This window comes from Telmatherina bonti (assembly GCF_933228915.1).
Source record: "Telmatherina bonti genome assembly, chromosome: 15".
NCBI lineage: Eukaryota > Metazoa > Chordata > Actinopteri > Atheriniformes > Telmatherinidae > Telmatherina > Telmatherina bonti.
In genome coordinates this window covers 9378260-9397603 of record NC_136613.1, presented here as the reverse complement: position 1 = coordinate 9397603, position 19344 = coordinate 9378260, and the positions used below count along the sequence as shown (strand labels likewise).

General features: G+C 37.4%; 1 protein-coding gene across 2 annotated transcripts in view; it reads right to left on the bottom strand.

Annotated features, from left to right (window-relative positions):
• The window catches only part of man1a2 (mannosidase, alpha, class 1A, member 2), a 155418-nt gene extending 139258 nt beyond the window's left edge, over positions 1 to 16160 (bottom strand). For both annotated transcript variants that reach the window (XM_079254609.1, XM_079254608.1), the window contains exons 1-2: positions 15980 to 16160; positions 14272 to 14780 (exon numbers count right to left, since the gene is read on the bottom strand). In XM_079254609.1, coding sequence (XP_079110735.1) covers positions 14272 to 14585 — 314 coding nt within the window. In that variant the 5' untranslated portion in view covers positions 14586 to 14780; positions 15980 to 16160. The remainder of the gene's footprint in view (positions 1 to 14271; positions 14781 to 15979) is intronic.
• Between the last annotated feature and the right edge of the window lie 3184 nt (positions 16161 to 19344).

Genomic DNA, 19344 nt, shown 5'->3' with positions numbered 1-19344 from the left:
TCTGTTTTCTAAATAAGCTTCTGTCATTCATCCTTTAAGCATCAATGAGTCAATAATCTAAGGTTACAGCCTAATCTCCCAAACAAATGTGGTTAATCTAATTATTTCTGTATTCTCATCAGACTGGACCCCCAATGATGAAATTGCTTTGCGGAGGAATTGCAATTAACAGCTTTTAACAAATATACAATATACTTGCTGACAAATTATTACTGATGTTATCACCAAATGACCATAAAATGTAAAAAAAAAAAAAAAAATTTTTTTTAAAAAGTATTTAATCAAAGTCAGAAAGTGTCCTTGTGAGATGACCACAGGATTACATCAAATGTAGAAATCAAGTCTGGAAGTGGTGTGAGAACGAGGTTTTCTTTTGCTCTTTTCCATTGTGTTACAATTAAATGTGATGGTGTTCTCATTTCCAATGTTTAAATATTTGATCAAACAAGCACCAAGCGCTGAAAATTAAGCTTCGAATCAGCATCTCGGATTGGCAACAGTGGTGCAATTATATATATATATATATATATATATATATATATATATATATATATATATATATATATATATACATATATATACATATATATACATACATACATATGTGTAAAATGCTAAAACTACGAGTCTGAAAATATTAGAGTCCAATATTAGAAATCCAATGATCCTGAAACGCATCAGGCAACCCGTTAAAATGATGACAACATTCATCTTTCTGTAGAACAACCTCATGTGGAGCAACTGGGATAATACAGAGAAAAGCGTCCGTTTTCTGCTGCTCTTCACACAGTCTGCTAACTATGTCTGATTTTATTCATGACAGGCTTCAGTAATCCACCAGTATTTTTTTTCCCCAAAGCTGCAAAGGAAATCCAAGAGATACTTGGTTGCTTTGGCAACGCTACTGCAGCCAAAGTACGTTGATGTTTAAATGGCTGCTTTGTTAGCGGTGCTTTCTCGAACAAAAAAATAAAAAAAAATCCTCCCCTGCTCTCTTTGTTTTAAAAGTCATAGTGGGGATTAACGTGACAACACTCCACAAATATTGCATTCTTCAACAAGGTTAGGAGCTTTCTAAAGCCCCCCCCACAGCCTGTGTGAGGAGTGTGCATGTTCTCTACTTCCATGAACAATACCGGATTACTCTAGCTAATTATCAAATATTAACACGTACATTTTATATTAAATAAAAAATATCTTTTGGAACTTAGTGACATAAATATCCAAGCAGTCACTGATGGAAGAGCTCGGCAGTAGTCCAACTTTTTCCAGTAGTTGAGTTGTATTTCATGACTAGACAGGTAACGAAGCTGAAACATCGCCAAGTGTTTTGATGTTTAATCAATAAAGATGATTCTCTTGAGCATAAATTTGCAGCCTTGTTGGAAAACAAACCTTCAAATATGGATATTTTTGCAAAAGAAGCTAAGAATATTAAAACATGAGCGCTTTCCACACAGTTTGACTGTGAATCTTTACATTTCACATCTGTGTGTGCAGATACTACTTGCAATGAGTCCTCAGTGGACAAAAAGCAGATGAAAACTTGAAAGACAGTAAAGTATATACAGTTCTTATATTAAAAAAAAAAAAAAAAAAAAAAAAAAAAAAAAAAAAAGATGTTTTTCCATTCCACAAATCGCTGCTAAGATAAAGGCGCAACAACAGTATTGTTGGAGATAATGCTGGCATTATGACATATGTTATTCTTAGGACCCCAAGTATTTTCTGCTGGGTTTGCTACCCAGAAATAAAGTAAATGAAAAGGACAAATAGCACTTTAAAACTCCAAAAATTGCTTCTTAAAAGGTCATCACGAGGAACTGGCTTGAATCTGATGCACCTCGTGAAGACCAGTACCTGACACTACTAGTAGAGATTCATAATATAGAAAAATTTACTCATTACCAGCAGATCAGGAAAGAAATCTTCACAAAGCACTGGGCAAAATGGCTGGACTTTTAACAAAGCAAAGCATAATGTCTACTGTCTGATAACAAAGAATAATAATATTTAGAATAATTTATATATAAATATTTTGCATATGTAAATATTTTGATCCAGTTTGTGCTGTATTTTATTTTGTATTGTCTGATAAAACAAAAATAAAGTGGAAAAAAAATGTTTTTCCACATATACCACAGACATATATAATTACTCTGCACATGACTGAGTTACACTTATTAGTGTAAATAATATATAAACAGCTCCTGCTAAAATAAAAAAGACGTTTAAATAAGTAAAATAATATGATCAAGTGTGTATTACAATGAGCAATAAATATTTAGGTATAGCTGCTAAAAGCTGCAGGGATTTATGTTCTCACTCGTTAGCTATTCCGTGACCTTTAAGAAAGCTGCGCAGAAATTTTTAAAAAATAAAATTTAAAAAAAAATTTTTAAAAATCAATTATTAAACAAATATTTTGTACTGGCTCACATGCTGATCGATATTAATTAAATCACCGGCGCTAACAGCTTGTTCTAATTTTAGCAGCAACCGATTTGCTCACTGTCGCCTCAACTTTAAGAGGAAATCTCGTCCAGGAGTCCCAGAAGAAAAGCGGTAAATCAGGTTTGCCGAATGGATCATTTGTTGAAATTTCACATTCATATCTTTACGATATCTTTAGCCCAGCAGCAGTAAAGATGAAAATATTTAAGTTTCATTAAATCACCAAATAACATGCAAGTGCTGTCATACCATATTTAAGAGTAAAAAGAAGTTGACCTTTAAGGAATGAAATTGTACAACTTCAATAAATGCCTGCGTGAAACACTTAATCTGTTCTTTAGGAAACAATGAAGACCTTTACATCTGACATTTAATAACTGAAGTTTAATCCGCTCATCCTTGACTTTAACTGTTTATGCCTGTTTTTGTTTTTTTTTAAACACGTGCAGGTGTAAAAGACGGACCAACAAGCTAATACATTCAAAATGTTACTAATAATTAAGTTTCTCTTAATTCATTTTTTCTGAGCACAGAAAATAACCACAAATTATCCAATCACATTTAGCCCATTTATATGCAAACAAACACCTGATCATTACCTGATGTCTGCAGTTACCAGATCATTAGGGTTGTCATGTAAACAGCATAATCTGATATCCTTTGTCAGACATTAGCAGCTGATTAAGAGAAATCAGATCAACAGGTTGAGATTTACTCTGCTGTCTTTGCGCATGTAGACTCGTGTATCTGATGCATTTTGGGTTTTTACATCTGTGCATGTGCATAAAAAACTGCATCACTTCCATTTTTGGATGTCTTACATAAAAACAACAAAAGAAATGATGGGGTGGCGTACAGGGGTGGGAAGTCTGATCATAAATGTAGTGAAGCGTTTATGTTTAGTCTGTTTAGCTGCTTTTTAGCACCTATTTTAGCAGCAAAGACCACAGGTGCCCCTACAGATAGTAGTAATAGTAGTAAGATAATAGTAAATAATGACCAGGTTTTTGTTTTGTTTTTTTTATCATATATATACAAATAATAGAATTTTTTTTAAAAATGAAATATTGTGGGTTTTTTTGCTAAACAATTTTTTAAAAAAATTTTGTCAAAAATCTTTTTTTTTTTTTCAAATAAATACAAATAATCCATTTTAAAGTTTGTCATTTTTATTGTTTTTATTGATCTTTTTACTCTTCTTCTTGGGGATTGTAGCAGAAGAATGATGGTCTAATAACTTTTTTTTTTTTTTTTTTTTTACTAATTGAAATTAGGACGAGCAAAAAAGGTTTTGTACATTTTTGGTTTCTTTTGGTTTTAGTCTACAAAAATCAGCAATATCGAATAATTATGAGAATCGCAATTTAAATCGAACTGGCACCCAAAACATGATAATCAAATAGACTCGGGACAAAAGCATGTCATCACAGCACTAATATATATATATTAGGGATGCACAGATACCGGCTCAATACCAAGCGTGTGTACTTGTACTTTGTATTAATAAAAGTGTACCAATACCACAACTGATACCCAATACCACACTAGTCAAGCCAGTGCAGATGTGTTTGATGACATTCTTCGGACATGTTTTAAAAGAAATAAATGCCTTGAATGTTAAAATGTGACATTTTTTGTTCCACTAAAAGCCAGATCTTTGTTTCAAAACCACACATTTATAGTATTATTTTGGTGAAATGTGCCAAATCAAAATAAAACTTGTTAAAATTGTTAGGTCTGTAATGTTATTATATTTGTATTGGTGAGGTAACTTCAGAAAGGATGGGGAATTTATTACAACCTCTTACAGAGTTATAACAGCAATAATAACCATAGTCACAATAATGTTCACATAAACACATTTGGTATCGGCAGATATTCACATTTCAGGTATTGGTATCGGATCGGAACTCCCAAAAAGTGGATTGATGCATCCCTAATATATAAATCAGAATTTGAAAAGTGCATATATATGAGTAAATTCAGTTTATTCCAATGATCTGATTACTCTCAAATTTAATGGTCATGTAGACTCACTGACAACTTCCTAAATGTGAGTCTTGTCTCTGACCTTAATGCTCCAACAGAAGCTTTTTTTCACTCATGTGTACTTAACTGTATTGACTGGAATGAAAACACATACATGTAAAGTTAAAAGCAGTTTGTATAACACAAAGACATGCCCTCTCTCTCGCTCTCTCTGATACACAGAGCCAATCTGAGAGGCTGCAGCTGTATTCCAGAGAAAACAACATTGATCATGATCACATGAAAAGATGGAAATAAAACAAGAGAAAGGACAGGAAATGAGATACACAGAAAGCTGATCTGATAGGGAAAAAAGCTGCAGTGTTAATGAGGAGATTATGATCAACACAAGTCCTCTCTCTCTCACACACACACACACACACACACACACACAGATTCTGCTGGTTCCTCTCTGGTAGCGATTGTACGAGATCAAATCTTTTAACGCCAGACAAATTAATTAAGACAGCTCTTATAAAAACATGAATCTAAAAGATTGATTTATACTGCGTCTCTCATTCAAGCGAGGACTGATATCTCCTGGATATAAGCTAAAACCGACACGGGTGGAAAAACTGGACGAGGATTTCACTGTCCAACTCTTCAACATGCATTTGAAACTAAAGTCAAAACTCAGCAATTCTGCTGTTGAAATTCACCTACATCTGTTTACAAGATCTGGTTTATTTTAAAGTTTCTGCTCTGTCAGGTTACAATCTGCAGGCGTGTTTGAGTTGAAAATCAATACTCTGGCAAAAAGAGAGAGAAGAGAAAGAGAGAGAAGCTACAGCTGTGGGCACCAGAAAGCACCAGAAAGCATAAAGCTCGACCAGGATGACCTGCCAGGATGATACCTTGCTAAGTCCTTGTTGCATTTCACTACACCAGTTCCAAAATAAATCAAAAACAGCAAACAACAAAACATGGGGATCAAACTACTCCTCTACTCCAAAGAAAAGATAAAAAAAAAAAAAAGTCATCAGAACTGTTTTTTCCTTCCCACTGTCGCCGTGTGCAGCTCAGGATGGGGGATTGGATCGAAGTCATGACTCGATGCAGTCAGTTGGTTTCTATTATAGGCTATGTATGAATTGGCTTGAAATGATGTGTATGTTGATTTGTGTATGTAAAGTGCCCTGTGACAACATTGTTGTGAAGTGGCGCTATACAAATAAAGTTGAATTGAACACCAGAAGAATTGCCTCAGTTTTTTACAGTTACTTCTGGTTTGATTAAACTGGTTGAAGCTATTTAAAAACACACACTTGCGTCTAGTCTGTCTTTCACGCACACACACATTTAAAGTGCATGCACACCCCCCAATTCTGCACAAACATAAACTCCAACCTCTAACTTCTAATGTTTTCAGGACGAAGAGCGTCTGAGGGTGTCCTGCAGTCTCCTGTACCAGGACCTTAGACAATAGACGTGGGAAAATCTAATTGAAAACTCTACGATTGGATTTTTTTGCTTCACAATTTTAAAAAAAATGTATTTTTTTTCCCCAAATAAATTAAAATAATCCATTATATAATTTTAGTCATTTTTATTGTTTTTATTGATCTTTTTACTCGTCTTCTTGGGCATCATAGCAGCAGAATGATGGTCTGGCTACTGTGTTGTTTTGTCCTAATTGAAATCAAGAAAAATGTTGAGAAAAAAAATTTTGTATATTTTTTTTTGTTTGTTTTTAGTCTACAAAAATAAGAAATAAAAAAAAAAACCATGAGAATCGCAATTTAAATCGAATCGATACCCAAGAAAATCGGAATCAAATTCTATTGGGATGAACGCATATCATCATAGCCCTATCAGTCAACACATCTAGCCCACGAGCCAGGAGCTTTGTGAGGCGTCTCTTTGTGGCTCATTTCTGCCTATTTAAACACGGCAGCATCCGATTAACTGCTTGACACCTGATGTTGTAAATTAAATTGACATAAACAATAATAACAAATAATAATAATAATAAATAATAATGAATTGTTGCAAATTGGCAACTATCTAGCTTCTGGCGTTTTAATTAGATTTATTTTTATCTAACTAATTAATTGTATTAATTTAGTCATTTTACTTACTTTTATATGTGCATTTTTATATTAGTTTTTTATTAAGTATTATTGTAATTTATTTCAGATTTAATTGTATTTTATTTCCGTCTTGTTTTTCTTTTTTCTTTCTTTTTTTTAAGCTGCATTTATTTATTTTTATATCATGATAAAAACTGTACGCATTGAGGGAAATAACATTTGAGGAGTCTGAAGGCCATGTTTAGTTTTATTTTTTTCTTAAGCAGTGCTATATGCCCAGTTCCGTCCTGCCGATGGCGAGGGAGGTAGGTGGCAAATGTCAGAGTAACATCCATGTGAATGTCAGGATGTATGTCTCCCTGACAGAACACTGCATCTGGAACAAGATGAGCGCTGTTGGTTACTATAACCTCAGGGGGATTTGTCTTGTGGTTGATTAGTAAATCTTTCAAGGAAATCACAACATTTGGTAACAACCAAAAGCTGTCATGAGCCGAACACCAGTGGTGTCACAAAAAAAAGCATGTAGTCTGTCATGAAGTGAAAGAAATTGTGGGCTTGGATGCTAATGAAGCCTAATTCTCTGTTAGAGTCATTTAAAAAATGGTTTGCGTTCAGGAAGTGAAATAAAAATATGGAAACGTAGCTTTCGAAAATGCCAGAGGCCACAAAATCTATCTAAGCTCTCAGGAGGAAACAGACATTATGTCTCATTTTAACTCAGGCGACTGTAAGGTAAATGAATTCATTACCGGATTCAGCAGAGTAACAGCGAAGCAAAGGAAACGTTCATTAAAGCAACAGGTAAATATTTCCCTCTGCTCAGAAAAAAACACTATTTCTTTCAGGAAATTATCGTCTTCAGTCATGCTCTTTTTGATTTCTAAAATAGGCTTCGCAAACAAATTGTGGAATATTCCCATTGTTTTATTTATGAACTTCTATTTGCATCTCAAGCAATCTGAAAAAACACATCTTATGACCAAATTTCGATCAGTCATAAAATAATCAGATCGTCCAAATCCCTTCCTTCCTGGCTAAGCTGGACGAGCAATGGTATGTGTGTGTGTGTGTGTGTGTGTGTGTGTGTGTGTGTGTGTGTGAGGTGGAGTGAGCTGAATGACTACTTTATTAGAGCAGAGATTGTTGCACACAGTCAACCTAGATTCACTTCGCAAAATGATATCACACTAAATGCCATGAATAAGTCTGCTTTGATGCTGGCCTCTTCTGGTCTGTGATGCTGATTCATATTCATTACTCACTAAATAAAAACTTTAAAAGTAAAGTATTACTCTTAGAACAACAGTAACTGGCAAGGCAACAAGCAGTAACCCTGAGTTACTAATATTCACAGCGCTAAAAATCGATTATGGCAGGGATGGAGGGGGAAAAGCTCAGGCTTCGTTACTTCTTTCAACTGCTGGATGCCTGAAATGTTTCCACGACTTGTTTGGCAATTGCTTCTCACCACAATCAAGCAAGCACACACTGGAAATGTGGATGGCTGGCTAGATGTGAATGTTAAAGATATGTGTTTAGAGAAGGAATAATACGACTCTTCTCTCATGGGAGAGAGACAGTAATGTCAGGAACTGTGCAAAAGGTCCGCAGAAACGTGTCAGATCTGACTTCTGTGCATCTACTGGAGCCATTCTGGAGGAGGTTTCACTACCTTCTGGTCCCCAGAGACAGCTTAACTATAGCAAGAATCGGATCAACATCGATTTTAGAAGTGGACTTTGTTTCATTGATACTTGGGGAGGGGACAAATGTTACTGATGTAAAGAGGTGCTTTGCATATTTAAAACAATACTAAACAAAGGCTTCATAGCAAAACACAAACCTGATTATCCCATTTTATAATTGTTTGAGGCCAAAACTTCAACTGAAAATAAAAATCTGATTAATTCTTAAGCGTATTACCTCCTTCGTAGATGACAAGTTACGCTCCGGGCTCTTCTGCTGGAGAGCAGAACAACTTGACAGAGTTCATGCTGTTTCTAACACTCCAGACAACTATCTGAGGATGTTTATTTCACTTTATCTTCTGCACGGTTTCCTGCATCTCCATTCTCACACTAATTCCATAATTCAGAGGTTTATGAAAAAAAAAACACATAAGTCTCCAGAGTTTTATTTGCAACTGGGTTCGAGTTAGAAGCAGTTTTATATAACAGGAGAAACTTGCAGATACATCTCAGACTGTGCAAAGCAGAACGTGCATTCACCCTTTCCTGACCAAACGCATCATTCAGACCTAATAATCAATAAAAGCAATTTATTAAGTCACTGCTGTCAAAATGTATAAATGTGAGGATACGTTGCAATCAGCTGTGATGGTGCCTTAAAATATCTTTTCGCCTGACTGAAGTTAGTGTTATCAGCCAGAATCACTGCTTTAAGCTGGACATATTGTCTATTAGAGATCATTTCTAAAGCACGATATAAATATGTATTCACAACAGCAAAGCAATGAGCAGCTCCTGACAGTTTGGCATTTTAGCCGTGTTTTGTCAAAATGCTAAAAGGTTAATGAATTGCTTGGCACTGATTGAAATCTGTCTCCATTGTGTTCAGTCTTTAAATCATGGGAGAGTTCAGAACAAGCAGTTTAACCATCACAGCCGTCAGTAAGATCATGTAAAGTAAACGTAAGACGCAAAGTCTATAAAATTTACTACAAAGACTTAACAAGGTTATATCTGTCAAGAAGCTTAGAAAGACACTGTCCAATGAACAAAACATTTAGGACAGCCTATCAGAGGATGTTTAGCTCTAAAACATGACTGATTACCAGCTGGAGAGGAGATAGTGGGAATGTTTATATGAGCTGTGATGATAAACTGTTATGATGTACTTATAATTAAAATGACATGAATAAAATGACCAACGTTCCCTTCACTATCTTGCAAAGCAAAAATGACTTTCAGCAAAGCCAAGTGACAAATGTGTGCAAAGCTTATGGGGTATTAGTCTCAATATTTGAGCATTTCATAATTGAGTTTTTAAAAGAGTTTCAACAGGAACAAACCAGCTAGTTTGTGTTCCTGAGGGTCTTTAAATCCCAGAGCACCTCATTTTCCAAAAGGTCATTTAAACCCTGAACCTTTGGAGTAAATAAATCGGATGAAACAACACCAAAAGGCAAGCTGAGTGCATCAACATTAGCTGGTATTTATATGGAGAAATCACTTCACATGATTACTTTGATCAGGCTGAGATGATATGCTTTCGTCCAGATTTGATTCCGATGTTTTTGGATGCCGATTCGATTTATATAGCATTTCTCACAATTCTTCGATATTGCCGATTTGCTTGTTCTGAACTCAGAAGCAAAACTTTTTTTGCTTGTCTTAATTTCAATTTGGAGAAAACAGCCGAGTAGCCAGACCATCATTCTGTTGCTATAATGCCCAAGTAAAAAGATCAATAAAAACAATAAAAGACAAAAATTTCATAATGGATTATTTGTATTTATTTGCAAAAGGAAAAAAAATTGATTTTAAAATTGTGAAGCAAAAAGCTCCCAATGTTCGATTTTTCGATTTCGTGTTTTATTGTCCCAAAAGTTAGGAATAATTTTCCAACTAAAACCCCAATTTTACCAAAACATTGAATATGATCATTAAATCTAACTGGACAAACAAGGAGCTCATGTTGTCATGCATGATTATGTAATAAAAACAGTGACCATTACCTGCAATTCCTCTGGGGAAATCTATGAACCAGATGACAACATTTAAATAATTCAGATCCTGCCAATTTATTTTAATTGTGTACACTCTGCTACCTGATGGAGATATCAACGCATCTCTCCAACAAACACACCACATAAGGCAAAAACTGCAACAGTTTATTCAAAAGGACAAAAAGACTTTGGGTTCTGCTACACACAAAGCAATATCCTGATACAAACCCAATAAAGACCTTACTGTGGAGGAGACGCCACCATGCAAACAGCTTTTTCTGATTAATTTCAACTTAATAAGGGCATTTTCACAGAAAGCAATAATCCATTAGGACTATACTGTAAGTCTTACTCATTTATGAGGCTACAGACCTTTTCAGAGATGTCTTTCAAGCCAAAGTAATTCCCTTTCTATGCACACCAGTGTGTTGTGTGAATGTGTATAAGCCACATGACGGGGGTGATGGGGGGTGATTTACCGTTGATGCGCCTCTATGCGCCGGCAAAGGAGGCAGCAACAATAACAAAAACAAGCCAACATCTCCAACATACGAAGCATCCAGACATCCCACTTAATCATGTGAAGCTATCAATTCTCCAAGTTTGCATTACATGCTCATCACTACATCAAAACTATTTCTCCTTGGGATTAAAGTATTTTCATTTCATTAATAAAAGAAAAAAGGGGGGAAAAAAAAAAGAAAGAGAAAAATCCCAAACCTCTAGCATCTTCCTTTTAAAAGACACACTTCAACTCCTCCAATAAAACACAGCCCATCTTGAGCCCGGCGCTGTCTGATAGGACTGATTTGCTGGACACTAATAAATGTGCTATTTCAAGCAAGGCAGCATTCCAGAGTCTAAAAGGCTTGCAGAATGCAAATGAGGGGGAAAAAAAAAAAAAAAAAGAAAGCACCACGGGGAAATGAGGAAGCAGCAATCGGTGGTCCCCACTGTGAAAATGTCTGAGAAATTGCTTTTAACACCTGAGTAAAAACACTCAGGACAAAACAAATAACCCATTTCACCTGGATGAAGATGACCTCTACACTGAAAACCACCATTTTCACCCCTATGTTTGTTATATGCTTTTAAATAACCATAATAATAACAATAATAGCACAGGTAATTCATCTATTAAAGCATAAACACACGTTTAAAAGCGACACACTATAAATCTTCTTAGAAATATCTAGTCACCAAAGAAATATTTCACAGATGGAGAAGTTCGTTCAGCACAGGGGATTTAAAATGTCACATGACTTTTTAAAATGCCAGAAATATTACCTTAGGTCCATTTTGATTGAAAGTTCACCCTTAAGGTGATTTACTTGAGCATTTTTCAGGCATTTATATCCGATCCAGGAGGTTTACCATCCAGCCACTAAATGCAGTGTTTATTCAGACTCTGGTAAATCCACAATAACCTATCCATGATGGCATCATTATCCGTCTCTTTTGTGTCATGAAAAAGGATCCGATCACAACAATTTTGCGAAGGAACTTCTACTTTGACACAGAAATTATGCTGAAGCCGCATCATGTCAAACTTTAAACCTTTCAACTAAAAGCTCTAGAGTAGCACATGTTTGACTGCAACCAGCTTCTCAAAGGTCTACAAGGACTTTTATCATCTCTGAATGCCTGTCTGCATGTTCTGCATCCCTATCTGTCTGACATGAGCTCAAAGAGTAATGAAACCATCATGAAAAGTCAAAAGAAAAGGGTGGTCTTCACATCTGATAGCCTCTGATCCACAGCTGTACACGTTATGTGCTGGTTAAAACTTATAAGCAGTACACATTAGACATCCAACACGGAGAAGGACGACACAGACAAGACTCAGGGAAACTGGAATTCATTGTAAAAACATGGAATATTAAAGGATTTACTCATATGTGGTTGTTATTTATCATCCTTACAAGTAAATCCTTAAAAATGTTTTGAAAGGGCTTCTGAGAACGGTTGAAAGCGACCTGAGGTGCATCTAAACGTTATACACCGCATTTAAAAAGTTGGGCAACCAATTCTAAAAGTTAGTGCAGAGCTTAAAACATGGTGTTAAACTGGGGGCCATATCCAATCAGGAGCAGCCAAACATGAATACATGACAAGACATTTATATGTGTCTGACAAAGAACAAACATAACGTTCCTCTGCTGTTGGCACAAAGCAAAGATGATGTTTTGGATGCATGGTGGCACCAAAAACCCACCGAGTCGAAGTTGGTTTTGTGAGGATTGTGGGGGAAATATTAGCAAAAATAACTGGAAAAAAGTGTAAATATGTTAATAGTTTATGTGTTTTTTTTTTTCTTTGTTTTAATGCCAACATTGTTTCTACGGAGAGCAAAGACTTGATAGAATATGCAGATGAGAAAAGGTTTTGTCACTGTTTTGTTTGTTTTGGTTGGCCTTTATGGTGATATAGGGCTGGGCGATATGACGATATATATTGTTTGGACGATAGAAAATGCCTGTCATTTCATATTAGGCTCTATTGTTTACGCCACAATAAGGTGCTTTACTGCAGTATTTACACCAAGATGTAAAAACTAATGTACATCAAGATGCACTTTACGGCATGCACTCTGTAATACATAAACAAACATGGAGGAAGACAGTAGCAGACATGTTTCAGAGCAGGATAATTCACTAAAAGATGAGCAGCCAACCACAACCGATGAGCTTGTTCCTAAAAGAGGGGAAATTTCTGTCTCATGGATGCGGTTTGGATATTAAAAGATCGACATGGAACCAACAACAGACTATCTCACAGTCCCAACGACGGACTCCGATACAACTAACTTATTTTATCACCTGCGCAGTAATCAGGATAAAGAATAAAGAATAAAGAATAGAGTCAATGAGCAAAAGCCATAAAAGCAGCGTCAAGTGGAGGCGAAAGTTCATCATAAACTCCAGACCCAAACGCTGCAACAGGTATTTTACCTGTGAAACGTCATACGGCCATAGTTCCCCCAGATGGAAGGAGATCACTGCTGCTGTTGCAAAGCACATCTGACACATAACTGATGACTGACACAAAATTATACAAACAGTTTTATATCGTTATGTATATCATTATGGGGAGATAAAATGAGCGATATCGGGATATGAGATTTTAGTCATACTGCCCAGCCCGACGGTGATTTATCTATTAAATCCTTCATTTAATCCCATTTCAGTCACACAATCTGACAACTGAGGACATCTTGAAAATAATTCCTGTATCTTGACCGGGAATTAAAAAAGGAGGGAAGCGCTTCATATCATTTCACATGAAAAAAAAAAAAAAAAAGGCATACCAAAAATAAAGAAAAATGGATTAAAGTTTTAAGGATCATAACATAAAGAACTTTATAAAGACTTGCATATGATATCTCTAAAAATACCTAACCATCAAGGAAAAATGTTTCATACAATCCAAAATGTCACATGACTTTCTGACTGGCCAGAAAATATTCATTTAATTGAAAATGACCACAATCCAGCTACAGTCTGGCGAAGCAACACGTGGCACAATAGTGCATTTAAAGACGGCGGCAAAAACAGAAACGCTACTATTTTGCTGAAGACGGGGTCACGATCTCTACGCCTGCAGTCACCAAAACGCTTCAAACAGCCTGTGTCCCAGCTGCTCGGGTTCACCGAGTTCTGCCTGCAGGACAGGATGATAAAACCGGGCCGAAGCGATAGAATTTCTGAATTTCTCTTGTTAAAAGAAGTTCAACAATTACACGCAGGGAAGACACAAAGACGGGGGGGGGGGGGGGGGGGGGGGGTGTTGGGAGTACTCAGAGCGGACCCAGCTGCACAAAGGAATGAGGGACAACAGGAAGGAGGCAACACCTGTGCTGACGTGTATCTAAATGCTCAGCGGAGTGTGTAACACACTCCAAACCACCACGGCTGTGACTGTCACAGCAGAACGCAACAAAACAGAGCGAGCAGACCAGCTTTTATAGCCCACAGAAAGCCCATGTGATGCATCGTCGGAGCAAAACCAAAAATAAACTGGGCAAATACTCATAAGTAGACCAAACAGTACATTTCTTTTAGTCCTTACTTGTGTCTGTGCTCGTCGAATCCTCCTTCTCCATGTATGACCGCCTGTCCTGCTGCATGCTTGCCCTCTTTGGGTGAGTCAATATGAGGAATGAGCACATCCTCCAAGCCCAGGTCAAAGCGCTTGTGCTTGGAATTGTCCGGGAGGAAAAAGAAGGCCCCGAAACATAAAGTGATGAAGGCACTCAGAATAAGGAGGAGGATGAACTTCTCCGAAAGCCTCAACGTGGCCCTGTGGTGCGGGAAGGAGGAGGCGCCCGGCGACAGCGTGGGTATCCTGCGGCCCGACAGTGGCAGTAGAGTCGGCGTTGTCATAGCTTGACCGTTGATATGAACGTAAACTCGGGGTGGGGGTGGGGTTTACAGGTGCCGCAGATGGCGTTGTAGCAGCATGCGCCGGCTGGCCAACTTTATTATCTCATCCCGGCGTTAGCAAGTCTGGAGACAAAAAAGGGTCGAGGTCCCTCGATGAAGGAGTGACTAGTCGACAGGAAAAAGGTCATGACCAATCTGGGGGGAAAAAAAGACACATAAAACCCATCATTACAACCCAGAAGTAGTGTCACCTCACAGAGACAGCTTCTCAGAGCTGCATCCCATCAGGATACAAGCACTGATACCCTTTATAGCCCCTCATTTAGTAGTTATTCTCCACCTTGTGGAGCATGTCCCTTATAACCGCTCACATCATGTCACAAAGCCCCTGCTGACAGGCTTCCTCTGAGCCTAAAAGCTCCAATTTACAATGACAAACATGGTGACAACTCAGAAAAAATCTGTTATTTATCAAGACTTACTCAAAACATGAAAGAAATTAATAATTCTTTCCCTTTCAAAAGGGATTTTAAGTTTTTTTTTTTAAAAATACAATTACTGAAAATCACTCTCAGTAAATTATCCTCAATCTTCTAGCCATGACAAACATATTTCTAGAGATACAAGGTAGCAAAAAGCTACCATTAAACCATTAAAAGCAAGAATTAAGCTTTTAGCTCTCTGTTCTAATATATAACATCTGATGAAGTGAGAAAATAAAGGAGAAAAGGGAGATCTCCAGACTTCCCTATTCACTGGAGATGACTGGAATAACAATTCAGCTGTGTGGTAAACCCAAGATATAGGAGCTCAGATAGCTTCAAATATAATACAATAATACATCTATTAAATAACAATGTGTGCAGCTGAAATAAAAAGTCTTAAAGTTAAATGTTTGACTTCGTTGTTCTAAGTGCGACTAACAAGGATGGATGGAAACCCAGAAAAACAGCAACATAAGCGGGTCGTCCCAAGCCAGTGCCACCAAAAACCACGTCTCTGAGCCATTTCTTTCCCATCATATGGGTTTCCATTACTTCGGTGTGGAGATATGATGTCTTGGCGTCTTTTACACCCAGAGAAAACCAAGTTTCATCCTCTGACACTGCCAGTCTGAGAGCTGATTAGCACGATGCAGAATGTTAGCTTAGAAGCTAACTTACCATGCTAACGCTGGCTAACCCGACTGCAAAACATAAACCGTCTGGTAATGTGCAAGAAAAAACTGTTATATAAAAATAAATACATATATATCGCTTGAAATGGCTGACATTTTAGGTACCTCCCTGGGAAGAAACCACTGAGCTTTTAGAAAAACCCACAGCCTGCTGAAACATGGATGCACTGCTAACTCCAGCTAGCTTAGCTGCTTATCCAGTGTGCTGCATCACCACCTTTTCTCATCTGCTCGGTGAAAAAATTGTGAAGCCAGTCAGGGGTCCCTGTTCAGCCTTTTGCAAGAAGTCACGGTAGCAAATATCCTCATGTCCACGAAAATGTGCAGCGCTGTCGTGAAGCAGCTGCGGCGGCACTGCTCGCCGTCGGTTCAGAGGCACATAGCGCTGCAGCTCCGGGGAGGATGTTGCTGTCTGACCGGCTGCTCGGATGGACTGAGGAGCTGCTGCTGCTGCTGCTGCTGCTGCTGCTCCAACATCCAGCAGCAACTACACAACCTGCCTGCTCCAGTTAGGCATCATCTGACAAATTCATCTGCTGAATTACACTGTGAAGACAGATTCAGGCATTAGTCTTCATAAATATATTATTGCTGCTGGGCTGATGTAATATGAAATGAAAAATGAAGTGAAAAATACTTTATTAATTCCCAAAGGGAAATTCAATATTGTACACTGCAAAAACTTTAAAAAAAAAAAAAAAAAAAAAAAAAAAAAAGACAAAAATTAGGTAAATGTTGCTTCAAACAAGATAAATTATCTGCCAACAGAACAAGAAAATTTGGCTTGTCAAGGCTTCCCAAAACAAGTAAAAAATACTCTTAAAACTAGAGGAATTCTCTGGCGTAAAAACTAGGAATTACCTTACCTTTAAAAAAAATAAGCATATGTGTACTCAATCTAAGATTTTTTTTTTTAACTTACTTAGATTTCCGTTTTTACAGTGTAGTATGTAATTAACTTGAGGAGGTCTTGTTCTGGAGGCTGATGGCCGCTGGCAGGAATGATCTTCTGTATCTTTCAGTCTTACATCGGACATGAAGAAGCCTCTCACTGAACACACTTTGTTGTTTCTTCACTGTGTTGTGGAGCGGGTGTGAAGAATCCTCCATCATCTTCATCAGCTTGTGCAGCATTCTTCTTTGGACAATCAGCTCCAGCGGCTCCAGAGTTACTCCAAGCACAGAACCAGCTTTCATGACCAGTTGTCTCTGGTTCTGATGCTACTACCCCAGCAGATGCTGCAAAGCTGACTGCACTCTCCACAACAGACTTATAGAAGATATGCAACATCTTGGTGCAGACGTTAAACCATCTCAGCTTCCTTAAGAAGTACAGTCTGCTCTGACCTTTCTTGTAGATGTAGTCAGTGTTGCATTTCCAGTCCAGTTTGTTGTCCAGCTGAACTCCAAGATACTTGTATTCCTCCACCACCTCCACCTCCTCTCCCATATGCAAGATATGCAACATCTTGATGCAGACATTATCTTATTCTGTCTTATGTAGCTGGCTGAAGTAAAACAACTTGAGTATTTTTAATAACTGTCGTGCATTAGAGGAAAAAGTGAATAATATCTATTTTTAGTTGCAGTGGCGGATTTAAGAGATTTGGGACCCTGTGGTACATATTGCACTTTCTACTCCACTACTGTATATTATTTGCATTGCTAACAAACATCCAGTGTAAAAGTCTCTTTGCTGACTGAGAGGACCGTGTATAATGACAGGGAAGGGTTGCTTCACTCGATGGTACAAACTGATCATTTATTGTGACGAGTAATTCTTTAAGTTACAGATCAACTCACTGACCGCATCACACACACAGATCACATTAGGTATTAGTGCGCGGCCCTATATACCTGAAAGGGGGGCCCCGAGAAACACATAATATAATAATCATTCTGCTGACAGTTTAGTGAATGCATTTTAATCAAATACATCATTTTTGTTAGTAAAAAGTAATTAAGTAATAAATAACCATAATTGTATGACAAATTTTATGAGGCCCTAAAGAACTGGGGGCCTTAGGCAACGGCCTAGTTTTGCCTAATGGTAAGTCTGCCCCTGTTTAGTTGTAAACTTCTTGTATGTTGGTAAATGTCTTTTAAAGTGAAACATAAACTGACTGTAGAAACTTTTGTCTGTTGTTTTGCTGTATTTTTTTTTTTTTTTGAGAACAACTCAAATATCTCCAAAAAGTTGCCCTTAATGTTGTTTTCTGATATGTATTTAACATCTTTTCAGTCTAAATAAAAGTTCAGGGTTGCCAGCTTTCACCCAACTACCCAAAAGAAATCTCAACGTGGCCAGCTTATGTTAGGTTAGACCCAGAATGTGACCTGGTGTAGGGCAGGGATCCCCAATCTTGGTCCTTGAGGACCTGTGTCCTGCAGGTTTTCCAAGAGTTCCTGCTGGAACACACCTGACTCAGACTCAGAAAAACTGCATGTCTGCTAAATACACATTGATTTGAATCAGGTGTGCAGCAGGGACATTTGGAAAACCTGCAGGATACCGGTCCTTGAGGACCAGGACTGGGGATCCCTGGCGTAGGGCACAGGCTGTATCTAAAACCTGTCAGGTCAATCCACACTCTTATATCCTAAATGTCTGGCTTACTGAGCTGGTCTTTTCTCCACAGTGATGTGCAACACCACCGGTTTTCTTTCTGATTTGATACCATCAAGCTAGAACCAGTGATACCAATCTAACATTTTCCACAAAAATATTATGTAATTGGAAAATTACTTTCAAAGAAGTCTTCCTCCATCCTGCTCTGGTCACAATGAGACATTACATAGATGCAACTTCTTATTATTGTTGGCAGTGTGCAGGCAACACATTAATGCATTAACACCACCTACTGGTGAGAACTGTGGAAGAGAGTATTAGAAGCAGCCACTTAATGGTTAATTATGGGACACATTAAACGGTTCATAATGCAGCCACCTTCTCATTTTAAAGCCTGAAAACTACCAGAATATTCATAAATAAAGAGGATAAAGCGGGTTTTGGTGGATTCTGTTCAACCCTGTGACAAGGCACCCATAAATCTTAAATTAGTTTGTTTTAGTGAGAAGCACCCTGTGACAAAATGTTCAACTTAAGGCTTAAAAACTGTTGAGATTTTCCAATAAATCAGGAGAATAAATGAGTTTTTGTTAGATTTGATTTGCTGCTATGACAAGCCATCTATACAGCAATGCCAAAAGGAGACTATTAATGTAGCCTAAGTAATATTTTTCTTGTATGTGTTAGAAAACTAACACAAAAATGTATTCCAGTTAGAGATAAGCTACTACTGGTATTGATATTTCAGTATTGATCTGCACATCTCTACTACAGCCACCCCTGTTCAGTAGCACATAGTAATGGGATGTATGGCTCTTTACAGGGAGCCATTTACTTTAGTTTCACCATGAAACTAATAGCAAAGCAAGCATGCACAGTGCCAGACCAGATACCAGCTTCTCTTTTGTCCTATATTTTTAAATTACGTGTGAACAAGAAGATGGCTGTCATGAAGTCATTGAAATAAACAAAAGGCTCTGACAAAGAAGACTGACTGCATGGGAAATGCTTTG